Source organism: Tachysurus fulvidraco, chromosome 15 (assembly GCF_022655615.1).
Source record: "Tachysurus fulvidraco isolate hzauxx_2018 chromosome 15, HZAU_PFXX_2.0, whole genome shotgun sequence".
Taxonomy (NCBI): Eukaryota; Metazoa; Chordata; class Actinopteri; order Siluriformes; family Bagridae; genus Tachysurus; species Tachysurus fulvidraco.
Window position 1 is genome coordinate 4,283,854 of NC_062532.1, and position 19,621 is coordinate 4,303,474.

The 19,621-nt window shown below is 38.9% G+C and overlaps 2 gene segments (V, D, J or C); both read right to left on the reverse strand.

The window, feature by feature from the left end:
- Window positions 1-19,621, reverse strand: part of LOC113651552 — a 47,568-nt gene that overhangs the window by 20,694 nt on the left and 7,253 nt on the right.
- On the reverse strand, window positions 192-803 carry LOC125138729. The segment is given in 2 exon segments: window positions 192-622; window positions 710-803. Coding segments are annotated over 2 exon segments (474 nt in total).

The window sequence follows — 19,621 nt, forward strand, 5'->3', positions numbered from 1 at the left end:
CTATTATGAGAAGGTGAATATGAACATGGCTGAAGCTGTTAAAGCCAAACTTACAGTACAGAGGTACAGATATTATGGGGAACCGAAATGGTGTCACTTGGCCTTTAGAGAGTCTGAATGCTGCAGAAACATTTTTAACAATTCAATAAAACATTACAGTGTTTAAGACAAAATGTTAATGAGCTCTTTAATAAACATAGGATATATCAGATAAATGATAACAGGACATGTGACTTGTTCAAAATAAACTCTGTGTTACAATGTGTGTCTGGTTTTTGTACAGCTGCTTCCTCAGCTCCAGTCACTGTGGCTTCTCGGGCGCAGTAATAAACCGCAGTGTCCTCTGTCCTCAGACTCTTGGCCTCTAAGTACTGTGTGCTTGCTGAGACGTCTTCTGTAAAGGTGAGCTGGTTCTTCACAGACTCTGCATATGTTGCATCATTATTGCCTGTATCCATCCAGCCAAGCCATTCCAGAGCTTTCCCTGGTTTCTGTCTGATCCAGTGTATGCTGTAGCTCGTCATTGAATATCCATTTATCTTACAGGAGATCTTCACAGTTTCTCCAGGTCTCTTTACCACAGCAGGAGACTGGTCCAGTCTGATCTCATCACTGCTGACACCTAGCAGATAAAACATAACAAAGATCATCATCAACACAGACAAGATATTCTGAGGGAAGAAATAAACAGTACAGAAGTCTCAGGTACCTTTGGTTAACATTATAACAAAGATGTAGTACTGAGTGACCCTCAGCCCCATCATCATGCTCTTTGATTCAGACACAAACGTTTGGTGAACAAGAGGCTGTTTTTTTTTTATAAAAGGATGAATTTGCATAAACACACTTCAGCTGTTAGATTTCATAGTTTCATGAATCCTTCTCAAAAACAAGCAGCTGCTGCCCCCTACAGGTGCAAATACAGAAGATTATAATGTTCTGTGTGTCAGTAAAAAAAAAAACTTTCACATGGACCAACAATGAAAATGTACATTTTTTTTATCAGCATGGTTTAAAAGAGAGAAAACACTCAGATACAGTATCAGCAGTAACATAGTAAATCATTTGGTTTAACTAATCAGTTTATTGGGAAATCAATATTAGTCTCAATGATTATGACACTGAGATTTTTTTCCAGCTTTGTTAACATTTACTTCCACAGTTCTCAATCTGTGAATTTAATTCAATTCAGTTTATTTGTTTAGCACATTTAACAAAAAACATTGTCTCAATACAGCTTTACAAAAGTACCGAAACACTGAATAAAAATATTAAAGTTTAGAATTAATCATTTATCTATTACATTTATCACTAATGAGCAAGTCTGAGGTGACGTTGCAAAGAAAAACTCTTTGAGATGATACGAGGAAGAAACCTTGAGAGGAACCAGGTTTAGAAGGAAACCTCATCCTCATTTGGGTGACACTGACAGGAAATAATGATAATTGATTGCCTTCACAACAGTTTGTAGTCAGTTTGTCATATTGTAAAATGTATGTAATTAGATATATTCAGGGAATGAAATAAATATTACATCAGTATAAATGTCTAGACACTGTGGCTTTGTCATGTGTCTGTAGTAAGTCTGTGTTTTTGTACTGATGTCTAAGGGGAAGTATCACTGTGTGTGTCGGGCGCAGTAATAAACTGCAGTGTCTTCTGTCCTCATGCTGTTCATCTGCAGATACACCTGCATCTTACTGTTGTCTCTGGAGATGGTGAAGCGGAATAGAAATAGAAATGGAAAATAGAAATCGTATAACTAAAAGCAGTGCTAAACTCTCCAGAGCCCACAGTGACCGTGGCTGATATTTCTCTATATGTAGCTGTAAGGGGAACATTTTACATATTCATTTGCATATTGTTATGCTGGAATTCTGTTTAGTCCATCACTGTCGATCAACTGTAACATCCAGAAAAACATTGTTTTTTTTTTTCAGAAACTGTCATTTTTCATGTGAAACATGGATTCCTCTAGATCAGGGGTCTCCAAACTTTTCAGCTCGAGGTCCGCTTTAACTATCAAACAGCAGTTCGGGGCCTGACTACACACTTGAGGTCCAAATAAAAAATAATCAACACATGGATGTTGTTTTTAACTATTTATTTAATATTATTTTATTCAGTTATTATTTAATAACACATTGATACACTACACATGAACACCTGTATTAGTGGGAATGGTGAATTTGTTTCCTGGGTGCCAGAATAGCAGACATTTCTGGCTTTAGATTTGATGTCCCTAACATTAGCAGTGACCTGAGATTATCATCGGACAAGTTTGTTCTCAAATTGTTCTTCATGTATTTCATTCTTGAAAATGTTTGTTCACACAGGTATGTTGTTCCAAAGATTGAAAGGTACCTTGATGCAAAAGTTGTGACATTAGGAAAGTCTTCCTTGGGCAAAAATTGGTAAAAACCCACCAGTCCTTCTTTGTTCCTAAGGAAGTCATTTGCTTGCAACTCAATGACATCCAGCTGCAGTTCATCTGGGAAACTGGCCACATCTGCTTCAAATGGGTTTTGAAACAGTCTCACTTCTTCTGCCTTTGAATCCAAGTCAGAAAACCACTGCTGAAACTGCAGCTGGAGGTCTTTGATGATCTCGCATGCAAATGACGTTGGTAACTCAGCTGTTGCTTCAGCCATGAAGACCTTGCACTGCTGAAAGTGTGTCAAGTAGTTGGCCTGTACTTGTTCCAAAAACAAGACAAGTTTGTATCTGAAGGCCTTTAGGTGGGTGTATAGATCAGAAACTAGATTTTCCTCTCTTTGTAGTTTTAAGGTTCAGAAAATTTAAATGACTAGTTCAGTCAGGACCACTTTGTCAATGAAGGTTTATTGTAAGCATACCGTTAGTGTTGGCATGATGGTTCTGTTCTGGGAGAAATTTTCCCATACGCCTGTCCGTGCACATGCATGGATGGGGCGGGGAGGCAATGTTGGGGAATGAATAGACCCCCAAAACAGACCATATGCCAGAGGGACCCTCCAGTATAACTGATTTGTGGCGGCGTAGGACCGCAAAACGCGACCGGGTGCGTCTCCGGCCGATCAAGGCGGTATGCGAGTGCGTGCTAAGTCAGAGCTAGGCATGGGTCGTGGGAAGAGGGAGAACTAGGTGCCCCTGCTGCACGATAGACAACAGGAGTTGATGTCCACTAGCTAGTGGAGATGTGGAGGATGCATCGCCCTGGGCTGGCTTTGCAGCGTAATCACAACAAGCTTGTTGCTAAAAAATGTAGGCCCCTGCCGCACAATATGAGAACGCATGTTGTATATCCACTAAGCCATAGTGGAGATTGCAGGGGAAGCATCACCCAGGGCAAGCGCGGTGTGCGGCGGCGAGCATGTTGTGGAGAGCGTTTGCCAAGGTGGATCGTGAGAGGGATGACGCATCCCTGCGCAGCGGGGATGACGACATGTGTATAACCGCCGCTATAGTGGGGACAGCAGGGGCAGCATGCCCTATAGAGAACTTTGGAGCTGAGAGCTGATAGCATAGCGGAGGCGTGAAACGAGAGCAAGGGCAATAGCAGGAGAGGGACGGGAGACACATTAAGATGACAGACGTGATCAGAGTAGGTCCATTGCTTTTTGAGCATTTAACATGTCCTTAGTTCCTGGACGGACGTAATGTTCGTATGCCGCAGAGGACCATCATCCCAGACTTTTTAAGGTGGGAATCGTGGTGACCGAGGCTGCAGTTGTCGTGGCTCCAATGCGGAAGGAGTGGGGCGTGTAGAGCTCCAGTGAGAGGCCACAGGATTGGCAGGCCATGCGTAGACGGCCTGGACGACCAGGATCTCGACATGGCTTTGCTCTCCTCGGTTATAAACAGCGGTTCATCGGGGCGAACACCCAGATACCGGGACATGGAAAAAAGGGGCATAAATCTGTATTAGTGCGAGCGATTGTGACGGGAATACCTTTAAGATCTTTGTCGGATTTTGAGTGCTTTAAAAAAATGTAAAAATAATGTTCATCAAGAGTAATATCAGACACCGTGAGGTCATAGGAGGCATTGAATTTATTGTTGCGTGTCGTGAATTCACCCACCCTGGGGAAACCATAGAAAGCAGACAGAAACACCACTTCCAGGAGAAGATCCTAATAAGAACTGACCCCTCTCTCAGTTTAGCAACCAGTCTTTTGACGAGAGGGAGGGTGAGAGGAATTTGTTTGTCTGCTCATTTTGGTTTCCCTTTCCTGATACCGCCAAAGAGGAGGCGGATAGATGGATGCCACAGCAGACTGCAGATAGACGGCTCCAAGCATCTTAGGTGGCATTGGTAGACGGGTCCAAGCATCTTAGGTGGCATTGGATGCCTGCGACTTGGCTTTTAATGGAGGAGGGTTGCATTTTTTGAGCTTGAAGACAATGTATGATGTACATCTTGTCCAACCAAGCCTTTCTGTATGTCACTCATGTTCTTTCCTCAATCAACAGTCAGGCAACTGAGGTTAGTCCAGTCCAAGTTATAATCAACAAATGTTTTTTTTCTACTCATTGAATATATTATTTTCAAATTGTTTTGACTTTTCTGGGCAAAGTTCCTCAGCCACCTCCAACAAACATTCCTTCACTACTTCACCATCTGTAAACGGTTTGCCACTATTAGCCAGGACATAGGCAACTTTATAACTGGCCTTAGTTAAGGATTCATTTTCATTTGAGGATTTACTGAACAATTTCCTCTGATATGTGAGTTGATTTTGTAATTTAGAAAAATTTTTGGCACGGACTTTACCCTCCAACTGTGCATATATCTCCTGATGTTTGCTTTGTTGATGACTGCACAGGTTGTTTTCTTTAATCACAGCCACGGTTTCGTTGCAAATCAAACACAATGCTATCTCACCGGATTTGATGAAGTATTTCAGACTTCTTTGAATCTTTTCCTCTTCTCAGCCATCGCTGGGCAGTAAAATAAAGGGAATTCAATATGAATAAATAGTGAAACTAAAAGTATCTTGCACACAATATCACTCAAAAAACCTGATTACTGTATGCGAACTAATGTCGTCGCAATTATAGCTGCAAATGACCCGAAACATTTTTAAAACTTCTCATGATTTCTAAGTTAAGTTAAACTGACCTGAATATAGTGTGCAAATATATCCACTTATGGTAGAGAGATTGTTGCTTTTAATGTTTCCTCTTCAGAATATTCGAAAAATTCTCATCGCAGCAGTCAACCGCAACTGACAAACTGTGATTAAAATAACCATGTCTTGAACAAGCAGAAAACCATTTAAAAACTCCGCCACTAGATGGCGTTATATCATATTGACTGTGAGTGAAAGTAGAAAATGTAAGCAGCTAATAAGGTTTTGCAATGTAGTGAGCGGTTGGCAAACACAACGCACTACTGCGCACCTCTATTTTAATTCGGTAAAAACATAACCTCCACGTAAACAGTGGCTGATCTTGGCAGGATACACGTAAATTTCCGTAATTTTTTTCCGTAGACAAAAAGGTCTCCACGGGCCGTAGTTTGGAGACCCCTGCTCTAGATGTAAAAACCTCCTCATCTCATGAACAACTCTAATCTGTGATTTTAAATCTATAATATTAGGTACAATAAGAGTAGTTCACATGTGAATTTCTCTGAAGTGAACACACTCTTCATATCAGCATTCAGTAAGGAGTAAAAAACACGTGTGTGTTGTTATAGGACAATAATCAAGGACCAGGTGGTGTGATGTCAGGAATTGTAGAGGCGGTGGATGCAGGTGCCGATAATTTATTGTGTAAAGTACAAACAAAACCCATTAAATTGTGTAATTCTGCAACCTTTTGCTCTACTGTGACATGAAATTACTGCTACAAACTTGAAGATAATTATTTTCTATAAATCAATTATCTTTGGCTAATATTTACATTTGTTTGATGGTCTAAAACATTGACGTGTGACAAACGTGCAAAAAAGAAATAAAAAATCAGGAAGGGGGCCAACAACATATTTTTACACCACAGTATATAACATATACATATTATAAATGAGAAAACCTCCTCATCTTTTAAACGTGTCTGTATTTTTTAGAGATATCTATCACTGCAGCTTGGAGATTATGTTTGAACCAATAAGAAGATTAAGGCAGGTGTTAATGAGTAAATTTATACATTATCAGGTGTTTTCAGGTGAATAACAGAAATTATTATTCATTTACAGTAGAACAGGGAACTATTGTTGTTTATTTAGACTCGGATACATCAATTATTGATTATTGATTGATTATTAACAGTGTTTCTTGTGTCACATTGAATGAGGAGTTTTTGTACAGGGATGCTGTTTATTCGTCTCACTGTGTGGATCACGAGCGCAGTAATACACAGCTGTGTCTTCAGTCTGCATGTTCTGTCCTGTTAATGTCACTGTGCTGCTGGACGTGTCTCTGGAAACCTGAAATCTGCTTTTCAGTTTCTCACTGTAGTCAGTGTTACCATCACCACATATCTCTCCGATCCATTCCAGAGTTTTTCCTGCAGGTTGTCGTATCCAGTTCGTACAGTAGCTGCTATCAGTTACTGAATATCCAGACACTTTACAGGTCAGAGTCAGTGACTGACCAGGAGTTAATACTGTGGATCCGGTCTGGATCAGCTCAACACTGTGAACACCTGTTAAAGAAAAGTTATTTTAATGATGTAAAAGTAAAAAGCTTTAAGGAACCAAAACTGTATTACATGTCAAATGTAAAAACACTTACAGTGTACGGCTGCCAGCAGCAGCAGCAGTAGGGATGTAGAGATCATGGTGTGTGTTGGAGCAGAAGAAGTAAAAGCTCTTGGTCTTTGTTGCTTAAATCTATAACAGAGAAGGACATTTGCATAGAGACACTCCTTATCTTAGGGTCAACATGGGATGGATTCTTGTATATAAATATAAATGAAAAACTTCCTGCAGATGAGAAAACTTCCACATCTTTTTAAACATGTCTGTATTTTTTAGAGATATCTATCACTGCAGCTTGAGCTTATGTTTGAACCAATAAGAAGATTAAGGCAGGTGTTATTGAGTAATTTTATCAGGTGTTTTCAGGTGATTTATGAATTGAAAAATTACGGACATTTTAAATCATCTAGAACAGGAAACTTTATTTCTATTCATTTATATTTCTGTTTAATTTAGAAGCTTACTTTATAACAGCATTATAAAATACATCTTGTCATGTTACTGAGAAACCTCACAACCACAGGAGGATGTAGTTACATAAATTATAGTGTTTTTATTTGTACAACCTGTGTTTAACAACCCAAATAACTAATCACACATTATGGAAAGAGTGAAAAAGACGAGAAAATGTAGATATTTGTCTGATAATTACTGATACTGAATGAGTCTCATACAGAATGCAGTTTGTGGATTCACTTTTTTTCACTTTATTTGTTGAGCTCTGCTGCCTCCTTCAGTTGTTTCAGTTATTGAAGCTCAGACTATGAGAACAGACTGTGTGTTAAACACAACACACTGCTGGAAACATGCTGTATTATTCCTGAATCCACTCATTAAACACTGATTCCAACTGCTGGTTAAAAATCCTGTAAAATGAAGGGATTAATAATGGTTCAGAATGAAGACTCTTTCAATAATGTTTTCTTTTTTATTTAAAAATGACTTTGTGTGACTGTGTTTTAAAATGCTGCAAACGATTCTGACTTCATTCCAGTGGAACAAAGTGAAAGTGTGACTGAAATGATTTATTAGTTACACTGAGAGGATGTCTGTAACATGTCTCATAAGGTTTTTGTAAGAGGAATCCACTATTCTGTCTCACTGTGTGTAACGAGCGCAGTAATACACAGCTGTGTCTTCAGTCTGCATGTTCTGTCCTCCAATTGTTATTGTGTTAGTAGAAGTGTCTCTGGAGATGCTGAACTTATTTTTCAGTTTCTCACTGTAACCTGTACCCCCACCATTATTGATGTATCCAATCCACTCCAGAGCTTTTCCTGCAGGTTGTCGAATCCAAGCTGTCCAATAGCTCGTAACTGAATATGAAACCTTGCACTGGATGGAGAGACTCTGGCCTGGCTGGACTGTCATGGAAGCAGGCTGAGTCAGTTCCTCACCATGCACATCTGTGGAGGAAAACACATGGTGATATCTCACACAATATATGCTGCACCTTTATTCTTCATCTAGTAAATGAATGAATTTGATAAAGCACTCACAAGAAGCAGCTGCCAGCAGGAGCAGTAGAGATGTAGAGAACATGGTGTGTGTTGTTTGGACTGGAGTCTTCTCTGTTCTCCAAAGTTTAACAGACACCATCACATCATATAAATAGAGTGAGATCCAGCTCTGACACTTGGATTTGTTTATCTGCTGATGATGGGAGGAGAATGTATCTGAAATGTATTTATATCATGAGGAGGAGATTCATCTGATGGAGGATGTGTGGGTTTATAAACTCAACTTTCAACAAGATTTTTTTTATTTGGAACGCTGTCTTTGAAGTTGTAAACATCTTACAATATTAATATTCTCACAATGTTAATGCTATAATTGATCTAAATGATAACTTGATCATTTTGAACATTGATACGTACAAGATCTAAATCAATCACATGTTTAATCAGTCTTTTGTTTGTATAAAATTAGACAATAATTCGTTTCACTCGATCGACTCCACTTCAATTTTCCATGAAATCAGGTTTTCCATAATAAAGAGCCTTATTTACTGATCAACACTAAACAGGTCACCACAGACATTTTATGTAACTGAGTTTAATCCGAGTGTCATGATGCTGGATGCAGTCAGAGCAGAATGTGAAAAGAGAGATTGCCTAAATGTGCAGAAGGAAACAGATAGAGATGGAGGAGTTTGTACAGACTGCCCTCTAGTGGCAAAAAGACCTGGTGTCAGATGATACAAACCTAAAATGAGAAAAAGTTTCAAATGTCCTGGCTGTCAATTAAAAAAAAAACTTTCACATGGACCAGCAATGAAAATAAAGTAAGTAGGAATTCAGTAATGGATCATTTTTATCAGCAAGGTTTAAAAGAGAGAAAACACTCAGATACAGTATCAGCAGTAACATAGTAAATCATTTGGTTTAAATAATCAGTTAATTGGGAAATCAATATTAGTCTCAATGATTATGACACTGAGCTCTTTTTCTAGCTTTGTGAACATTAACTTGAATATTTCTCCATCTGCTAATTCAACTCAATTTATTTCTGTAATGCATTTAACAATGGACATTGTCTCATAGCAGCTTTACACAATTACAAAAAAAAATACAAATTTTAAAGTTTATATTTTTCAGCTAATTCGGGTTTTCCAATGATCAGTTAATAAAAATAATTTGTGTTTGTTTTTTTCCTTTTAATTTGTACATTACCAGAAAATCATGATCAAATTATACAATGCTCACATATCACATTTAATTTCATGGGATTCATTAATTTTTTATACATAGATATAACACTTTTATTTATTTATTTATTTATTTATTTATTTATTTATTTATTTATTTAATAAATGCCAGTGTTGGTGTCTATGCTGAAATATTTGTAATATGGGGATTAGTTACTCAGTAAAATGTAGTTGTTATTTAATTAAAGAATTGAATTGTGATGAGGTTTTTGTGCAGCACTGCAGCTTGTTGTGTCACTGTGGATCACGAGCGCAGTAATACACAGCTGTGTCTTCAGTCTGCATGTTCTGTCCTCCAATTGTTATTGTGTTAGTAGAAGTGTCTCTGGAGATGCTGAACTTATTTTTCAGTTTCTCACTGTAAGCTGTACTTCCACCAGAATAGAAGTATCCAATCCACTCCAGAGCTTTTCCTGCAGGTTGTCGAATCCAAGCTGTAGTGTAGCTCGTAACTGAATATGAAACCTTGCACTGGATGGAGAGACTCTGGCCTGGCTGGACTGTCATGGAAGCAGGCTGAGTCAGTTCCTCACCATGCACATCTGTGGAGGAAAACACATGGTGATATCTCACACAATATATGCTGCACCTTTATTCTTCATCTAGTAAATGAATGAATTTGATAAAGCACTCACAAGAAGCAGCTGCCAGCAGGAGCAGTAGAGATGTAGAGAACATGGTGTGTGTTGTTTGGACTGGAGTCTTCTCTGTTCTCCAAAGTTTAACAGACACCATCACATCATATAAATAGAGTGAGATCCAGCTCTGACACTTGGATTTGTTTATCTGCTGATGATGGGAGGAGAATGTATCTGAAATGTATTTAAAGAAGGATGTGTGGGTTTATAAACTCTTTCTCCTTGAACTCTTTTTCATGCTTACGATTGATTTAAAATTATGATTTACATCATTAAACTGCCTCCATGAACATAAAGAATGATTGAAGTTTGTATTTCTGAACTGTGTGTATTTACAAATGATAAGTAGTTTATGCTAATAAGCATGTTATACAAAACATAAAACACTTGTGTGTGATGTTATACAGTCATGTTAAATAGAAAGTACACAGTATTGAATTCTATGGTAATTTAAATTCTTGAGAAATGATTTTATAATCTTTTCCAGATTGAGAGACAGATTCTCTAAGATAACTGCTGATGTCTTTCATTCTTGATGACATTTTAACACACACCTGAATGCTCCAGCAAAGCAAACTGACAAAACTTCAGTTTTTATAGAGATATTATAAGTCACATTTGCTAGCGAACAATCAATCACTTGCATTATATTAGCAGCACCTGGCTGCTACTTACCCTCTTAATTCCTGTGGAAGCAGTGAGGGTGTACTTAGTATTCTTCATATTAGCTGCATTTATGTTAAATAAACAATGACATGATGTTATATGTCATGTGTTCTTGTTTATCTGAGGTTTTAATACCTAATTTGAGGACCTGCTAAAGACTGGATGAATTTGTATTATATCTAAATAGTTAAACCAGGAATTCAAGAGGGTGCACTTTCTTTTTGACATGAGTGGAAATATATTGAGAAGTGAATTAATAATCTTTAATTAAAATTAATAATCTGCAAGCACGCTTGTGAATGCTTAATTTCGGCTGCTGCATGTATTCGGGATGTAAAGCACTGTTTTGAGAAGATTTGAATTCGAGTTTACCCTGCCATCCACACGACATCTCAGCTGATTCACCTCAAGAGTGATTTGTTCATTATTTTCTCCTATGTGATTCGTTTGATTGATTCATCGTGATAATGCTACGGAAAGAGGCAATTATAGTACGTCTGTCGAGTTAATTGCAGCGCACGCTACGTCCAGACAATGTATTTCCATTCATCATTCTACAGACTGGTATTTCCTATTTGTTCTTTTGGGATATCGTGGTTTGATGGACGGTACAGTTAAAACTTTAAGTCGAGCGGTTGGTGTGTGAAATTGTAAATGCTCATTGAGAACTGTTGTTTTGAGTGTATTTGTGTTCAAAAGGTCAATTTATGTGTTGAGATTTAATTCTGAAGTTCTAAATGAATTTTGAATTTTAAGGAAAACAAGAGTTTTCTTTGAAGAAAAAAGGGATTTTCTTTTCTAAAGTATTATATACTGAATATATTGAAAGTGATTGTGTTTGACAGTACATAGAAATCCACGCAATACATTTATGTAACTTTTCTGTTTATTTTTCTTTGATGTTTTCATTATATTGAGTATTGAGACTAATTATTGTTTAAGGAATTTATATATAGAAAGTAAACAAGGTTTATATTTCTTTATACTTACCTGAAGTGTAACCTTTAAGTGAAGTCTGTCAGGGAGTAAGGGCGTCTCACCTACCTTAATAGACTTGGGGAGGGAGGAGTATGTGAACTTTTTCATATATAATTCTGTCTCACATACAGTTTTACTTCAGAAGGCTTTCTTGTGACGTTAAACTAACTGGAGCCTACCCTTGTCAGTCTGTAGGGTCATTCACCCATAAGGTAGGAAACAACATACGAAATCCGTCGTGTACAGAGACTAAAACAGAGACACTGTAAACATTTTGGTTCTTTCACCTCCATGAATCTGAAAATGTGGGTTTTTCATGTGTCTATAGCAAGTCTGTGTTTTTGTACTGATGTCTAAGGGGAAGTATCACTGTGTGTCACGGGCGCAGTAATAAACTGCAGTGTCTTCTGTCCTCATGCTGTTCATCTGCAGATACACCTGCATCTTATTGTTGTCTCTGGAGATGGTGAAGCGGCCCTTAACAGCACTGGAGTAATATATGCTACTACTGTAGATGCTTGCAACAAATTCCAGTCCTTTTCCAGGCGCCTGTCTATTCCAAGCCATCCGGTAGCTACCAAATTCAAATCCAGAGGCTGTGCAGGTCAGTTTATGAGACTGATCAGGTTTGATGATCACTGGATCAGCAGTCTGACTGCAGGAATCTGAAATAGAAGAATATTTAAATGTAGAAATTAACATTTAAAACATGTTAATGAATGAAAAATATTTTAATCAATTAACAAAAAATACTAACATTGAATGAAGATTGCTAGAGTAAAGTAACACAAAACTCTGCCTAGTCCCATCTCAAAGAATTAAAATGATTCCTGCTGCTGTAAATGAACACAAACTGCTGCTATGTTGTTGGGCTGAATGTTTCAGCATAAATGGTTCAAACACAGGATTTGGTTTGCATGACACACCCACTAGAGATATAAAAACATCCACAGAGGAACAGACGAGAGGAGAAAACTATTTCTGTAAGTTTCACATTGTCAGATCACTAACTGTTCTGTTTGTAGTATTAGTTACCGCTCCCTAACACTCCTGCTGCTTGGGTTTAATTAAAATTTTTCTTGCACTGAGATTGACATAAACTTTCCTGATCCGACTCATTCAGCATTTATTATTTAAATCATCTATAAATGTGTCTAGTGAGTTAAATGAAGCTGGAGAGCGATTAGAGTGTTTAACCCTCTGGGGTCGACAGGCACGCCGGCGCGTTTTTGGCGCTTTTTTCCTCTTCAACGTGAAATCCACTTAAAATACTCCGTCATTCATAATCATACACACACATGTAATACATCATTCGAAACTGTGAAGTGTCTACTTTTATTTGACTGCCTTCATAATAACAACAAAACACTGTGCTTTTGGCAAATAAAGAAAATAACCAGGGTGTGCATTCAGACATCTGTCTCCTTGACCATCTTACAAACATGAACTGATAACTCCGCCAATACTTATCACACGAACATGATACATATGTCTAATGAAAGCCTGAAATGTCTACTTTTAAATGAGGTAATTAAAATCAAAAGCAAATATTGTCTTGATACAACACATGGTACAACATCATGATACAACACATGATGCTGGAGCCCAATCCAGAAGCTTGCCTGCAGGGATAAAGGTGAACAAACAGCTCATTCAGATGCCTCTGAAAGATGGTAACATAACAGTGATGGTGGAAAACACCACACATGAAGAGGTGACCCTTACTGCACGACAGTACTAGTACTACAGTGGATGCCATCCATCAGCTGGAATTGAAATCACCGTCTCCGACTGAACCTCAACTTCAGCAATCACCACCTGACAATAAACCAACTCCAGAGATTCAGACCAAGGTAGTGGAGAGCAGAGGATGGGACCCTCCAGTGGACCTCAGTCATTTACCTGGGGAATAACAGGAACATGCAAGACAGCTATTGAGAGAAAATAGTATTTGCAAAGGAGGACTGGGACACAGGATGTATTCAGGACCTTAGAATGGATATTTGGTTAAAAGAAGACATCCTTGTCCAAAAGACATATAATGCAATCCCATGACCTTTGTATCAAGAGGTGAAGACTCACATACAGAACTTGTTGAGTCAGGGGTGGATCCAAAAGTCAACATCATCCTATTCCTCACCAGTTGTGTGCGTTGGAAAAAAGATGGGAGCTTGCGACTATGTGTGGACTACAGGCTGCTCAATGAGAAGACACACCCTGATAAGCATCCCATCCCACGAATCCAAGAGATCCTAGAGAATCTGGGGGGAACTCCTGGTTCACGGTTCTGGACCAGGGTAAAGCCTATCATCAGGGCTTCATGAATGAAGACAATAGGCCATACACAGCATTCATAACACCTTGGGGGCTGTACGAGTGGGTACGGATCCCTTTCAGCCTCACACCCGCCGCCTTCCAGAGATATATGGAAGAGTGTCTGGGGGAGTTGAGGGATGAAATGTGTTCCCTATCTTGATGATGTGTTAGTCTTCAGCAAGGATTACGACTAGAATCTACAGAATTTGAGGGGAGTGCTACAATGACAGGAACAGTGTGGTATCAAGCTAAAGCCAAAGAAATGTGACTTTTTCAAGCGGGAAGTCTGCTATGTGGGCCCGCATCATCTCTGAACATGGGTACAACATGAAACAAAGCAGGACATTCCCAGCACTGTTCGTGAGGTGAGGAAGCTCATGGTTTTTCATGGTTACTACAGATCATATATTACTGACTTCACCAGAATAGCCAAGCCTCTATATGACCTGTTGACAAAATCCAGTACATCCAAGATAAAACTACCAGGAAAGACAGGAAAAACTTCTTCGCAAGCACCTCCATCAGACCCAGTAGAGTGGACAGGGAGACATAAGGAAGTGCTGGAGAAATTGATCACAGAGTTGTCAAACCCACCAATTATGGCATACCCAGACTTGGAGAAGCCGTGGGTTATGGCTACTGTTTCACTTTGAAGTATAGACCAGGAGCGTCAAATCGAGATGCTGATTTTTTGTCACGAAGACCAGTGCCCATTGAAGTCACAATGAGAGAGTGTACTCAAGAATGTGAGCAAGAAATCTTGGGATCAATCGGGGAAGCTCTGAAAGCACAACGACAGGGAAAAGTTGACTGGATATCTGCAATCATCTGCAACATTGATGTCTTACCTGAGGAGCTGAATGGTGGATCAGAGATTAGTCGACACCTTACAGTACATCTCAAGATATCAGGAACTCTCAGTCTGGTGATCCAGTCATTAGCCGAGTAATGGAACTGAAAGGGAAACAACTCTAACTCAAACACAAGGACAAACTCAAAGAACCAGAAGCTGTCAGACGGCTCCTACAGAATGGCATCACTTACAGATTGATGAGGAAGGTGTCTTGCAAAGGAAACTAATGACCAGAACTCATTTAGTTGTCTCAGAAAGTTTGAAAAGTATGATATACAAATGCTTGCATAAAGACATGGCTCACATGGGTGTTGATCGGATGGTGGCAGCAGCTCGTGTACATTTCTTCTGGCCAAGAATGAGAGAAGAGATGGAACATTATGTCACAAAAGTTTGTTGATGCCTAAGACAGAAGAAACCAAACCGGATTACCAGAACCGCAATTCAGATCACCGAGACAACAGCTCCATTTGAGATAATCTCGATTGATTACATGCACTTAGAGAAAAGTTGAGGAGGAGCAGAGTATATCCTCGTGGTCATAGACCATTTTTCAAAGTTTGCCCAGGCATATGCCACCAAAAACAAGTCTGGAAAGACAGCAGCCCGGAAATGTTTAAAGACTTTATCATGCGCTTTGATTTTTCTGCAAAAATCCACCATGACCAAGGGAGAGAATTCGAGAACAGCTTGTTCCAAAAGCTACAGAGTTACTGTCATATTAGGCATTCATGTACAACTCCCTACTATCCCCAAGCTAACCCAGCAGAGAGGTTCAACAGGACATTTTTGGCAATGTTGAGGACCCTAGAGGAGACAGAGAAATCAAATTGGGCAGACCACATTAACAAAGTCGTCCATGCCTATAATTCTACAGTGCACAAGTCAACAGGATTTTCACCATTCTTTCTCCATTTTGGTCGAGAGCCAGTTCTTCCCATTGATCTGGTGTTACCCACAAAGCAAGTCACAAACACTCAGTCTCACGTGGATTTGCTGAAAGATGGAAACGGTCTATGCAGGAATCCTATGAGATAGCAACCAAGAACATGAAGAAGGCCGCTGCAAGAGGGCAGAGGAATTATAACCGAAAGGCATGGAGTTCTGTCTTGGAGCCAGGTGATCATGTGCTGGTACGGAACCTCTCAGAAAGAGGCGGCCCAGGGAAATTGAGAGCCTACTGGGAGAAGCAAACGTACATGGTGAAAGAAAGGAGAGGAGTGGATAGCTTGGTGTATGTAGTAGAATCCTTGGCTGGAACTGGAAAGAAAAGAGTGCTCTATCGGAACCTTTTGTTACCTTGTCCGTACCTGGTTGATGAACAGAGAACAGCTGATGTTCATCGGGAAAGAAAAGGATGTCAGAGTAACTGGTCAAAACAGGTCACATGCTCACGGAAGAATACTCCCCTTGACAGCAACGAAAGTTCCAGCGACAAGGAGTTTGACTTGTAGGTTCCAACGCAGAGAACCGGAACACATCTGGATCCATGTGCAGTTGAATTTCACAATAGAGAAGAGCGGAGAGAAACAGGAAACCTGAAAAGAAACCTCATGTAAAAGTAATCGTTGATGAACCTATAAACTTACCTGATTAGGAGGAGTGTTCAGAGGAGTCTGATGAAGAGGTGTTGGTAGATCTTCAAGGAGAGGGAGGAGAGATCTGTAGGTCCAAGCTTGGAGTCAAGTCAAGCTTGGAGATGGTGACCTGACATTAGAACCTATGAGAAGAACCTCTACCAGAAACAGACAGAAACAGATTATTGTAATACTGAAGTGACATTTAAAATGTACCAGTGCATTGTGGAGGTGTATGTGGTTGGGTCCATTTGTCAATACAGGATATTCTGGGGGGCCCACGAGTGAGCCTAAATCAATCAATCAATCAATCAAATTTTATTTATAGAGCACCTTACAACTGCCAAAAGGAGCACAAGGTGCTTTCCAGTAAAACAACAATAAAAAACAAAATAAATAGAATCAATAAGAACACAATGAACCATAAAATAGCAGTTGAAACCGGGTCTATGCGTTAAAAGCCTGTATGAATAAATATGTCTTCAACTGCGATTTAAAAAAAAGACAAGACAGCTCTCAACACACATAAAGCCTATAAGTTAGATGATTGTAGTAATGTCACAGTTGTATGGTAGAAGATATTGATTTTATTCTTAAGCTGCGAGGAAGCAGCTGCATGATACTGTTAGTGGAATTCATGTTTTGGACTCATTACTTTTAGTGTGGCGGGGGAGGGTGTAGTGACCTCAAATAACTCAAATAACTCAGATAGTTATTTAATGTGTTTATACTTGTTTTTGTATGTTTATTGTTAGACAATTTGTTAAAAAAAATGGTAAGGAAAAAATATAGTGAACCCATACTGGTGGTGGCGCGGTAGACACAAAAACACAAGAGTAGAAGAAAAAAGAAAAAAAAAAACACAGTGTATGCATGCAGATGTTGTAACATGAAAGTGTGTTCTGACCCCGAATCTGTGGCATAAAATAAAAGAATGAATGGGGCAAATAAATCTACAGAAAAATAAAACGGTGTGATTGTCTTCGTGCAAGGGGGCAACATCAGCAAGTGGTAACGTGTAGGTCAGAGACTGTAAACATTTTGGTGTTTTAACCTCCATGAATCTGAAAATGTGGGTTTGTGATGTGTCTGTAGTAAGTCTGTGTTTTTGTACTGATGTCTAAGGGGAAGTATCACTGTGTGTGACGGGCGCAGTAATAAACTGCAGTGTCTTCTGTCCTCATGCTGTTCATCTGCAGATACACCTGCTTCTTACTGTTGTCTCTGGAGATGGTGAAGCGGCCCTTAACAGCACTGGAGTAATTTATGTCACTACTACCACTCGAGATATATGCAACCCATTCCAGCCCTTTTCCAGGCACCTGTCTGATCCAAGACATGTAATAGCCACTAATGTCTAATCCAGAGGCTGTGCAGGTCAGTTTATGAGACTGATCAGGTTTGATGATCACTGGATCAGACTCGATCAGTGTCTGACTGCAGGAATCTGAAATAGAAGAATATTCAAAGGTAGGAGTTAAAGTTAAAATAAAAAAAGTAAAATGAAAAATTGTTAAAATATTCTTTTATATGTAAATAGTAAATAATACTAACATTGAATGAAGATTGCTAGAGTAAAGTAACACAAAACTCTGCCTAGTCCCATCTCAAAGAATTAAAATGATTCCTGCTGCTGTAAATGAACACAAACTGCTGCTATGTTGTTGGGCTGAATGTTTCAGCATAAATGGTTCAAACACAGGATTTGGTTTGCATGACACACCCACTAGAGATATAAAAACAGATGAGAGGAGAAAACTATTTCTGTAAGTTTCACATTGTCAGGTCACTAACTGTTCTGTTTGTAGTATTAGTTACCGCTCCCTAACACTCCTGCTGCTCGTGTTTAATTAAAATTTTTCTTGCACTGAGATTGACAAACTTTCCTGATCCGACTCATTCAGCATTTATTCATTAACAGACGAGAGGAGAAAAAGCTTCCTGTAAAACTCTGGGTGTGTTTCATGCTGTCAGCTTCATCACTGCTCTTTACTCATTAGATCTCATGTCTTTTTAGTCCATCACTGTGGATCACTGGAACATCCAGAAGAACGTAAAGTTTTCTGATCACTGATTATCACTGAACAACACAAACGTGTCCAGTCCTTCATGATGTTGTCATTTTTTTTAGCTATTCCTGGTTTTCTGATGATCTATTAATAAAAATCATTTGCTGAGATGATAAAACACTTTGTTTCTTTTTATGTTTAATTTGTACATTACCAGAAATTCATGATCAAATTATACAATGTTCATATTTCACATTTAATTGCATGGGATTCTTATTAATTATTAGATATAGTTTGAGGAGTTTTTGGATGGTTTTTGTTCATTCAGGATGAAGAGTTAAAGCCTGAGTGCTGAGTGTGAATGGATGTTGTTCTTTATAATAAATGTCTTTTGCAGACACATTTCATTTCATCAAGTTAAAAAAAGAGACTATTATTCCTAAGTAAACTTTTATTTATTTCTTTTATTAATGCCAGTGTTGGTTTATGTGCTGTAATATATTTATTTATAAATGTTATATTTGTTTATAGTTGTAATATGGGGATTAGTTACTCAGGAAATGTAGTTTAATTAAAGAAGTGAATTGTGATGAGGTTTTTGTGCAGCACTGCAGCTTGTTGTGTCACTGTGTGGTTCACGAGCGCAGTAATACACAGCTGTGTCTTCAGTCTGCATGTTCTGTCCTGTCAATGTCACTGTGGTGCTGGACATGAAAAATGAAAACTCTCTGGAAACCTGAAACCTGCTTTTCAGTTTCTCACTGTAGTAAGTGTTACCATCACCACATATCTCTCCGATCCATTCCAGAGTTTTTCCTGCAGGTTGTCGTATCCAGCTTGTACAGTAGCTGCTATCAGTTAATGAATATCCAGACACTTTACAGGTCAGAGTCAGTGACTGACCAGGAGTTAATACTGTGGATCCGGTCTGGATCAGCTCAACACTGTGAACACCTGTTAAAGAAAAGTTATTTTAATGATGTAAAAGCAAAAAGCTTTAAGGAACCAAAACTGTATTACATGTCAAATGTAAAAACACTTACAGTGTACGGCTGCCAGCAGCAGCAGCAGTAGGGATGTAGAGATCATGGTGTGTGTTGGAGCAGAAGAAGTAAAAGCTCTTGGTCTTTGTTGCTTAAATACTGTATATAACAGAGGAGGACATTTGCATAGAGACACTCCTTATCTTAGGGTC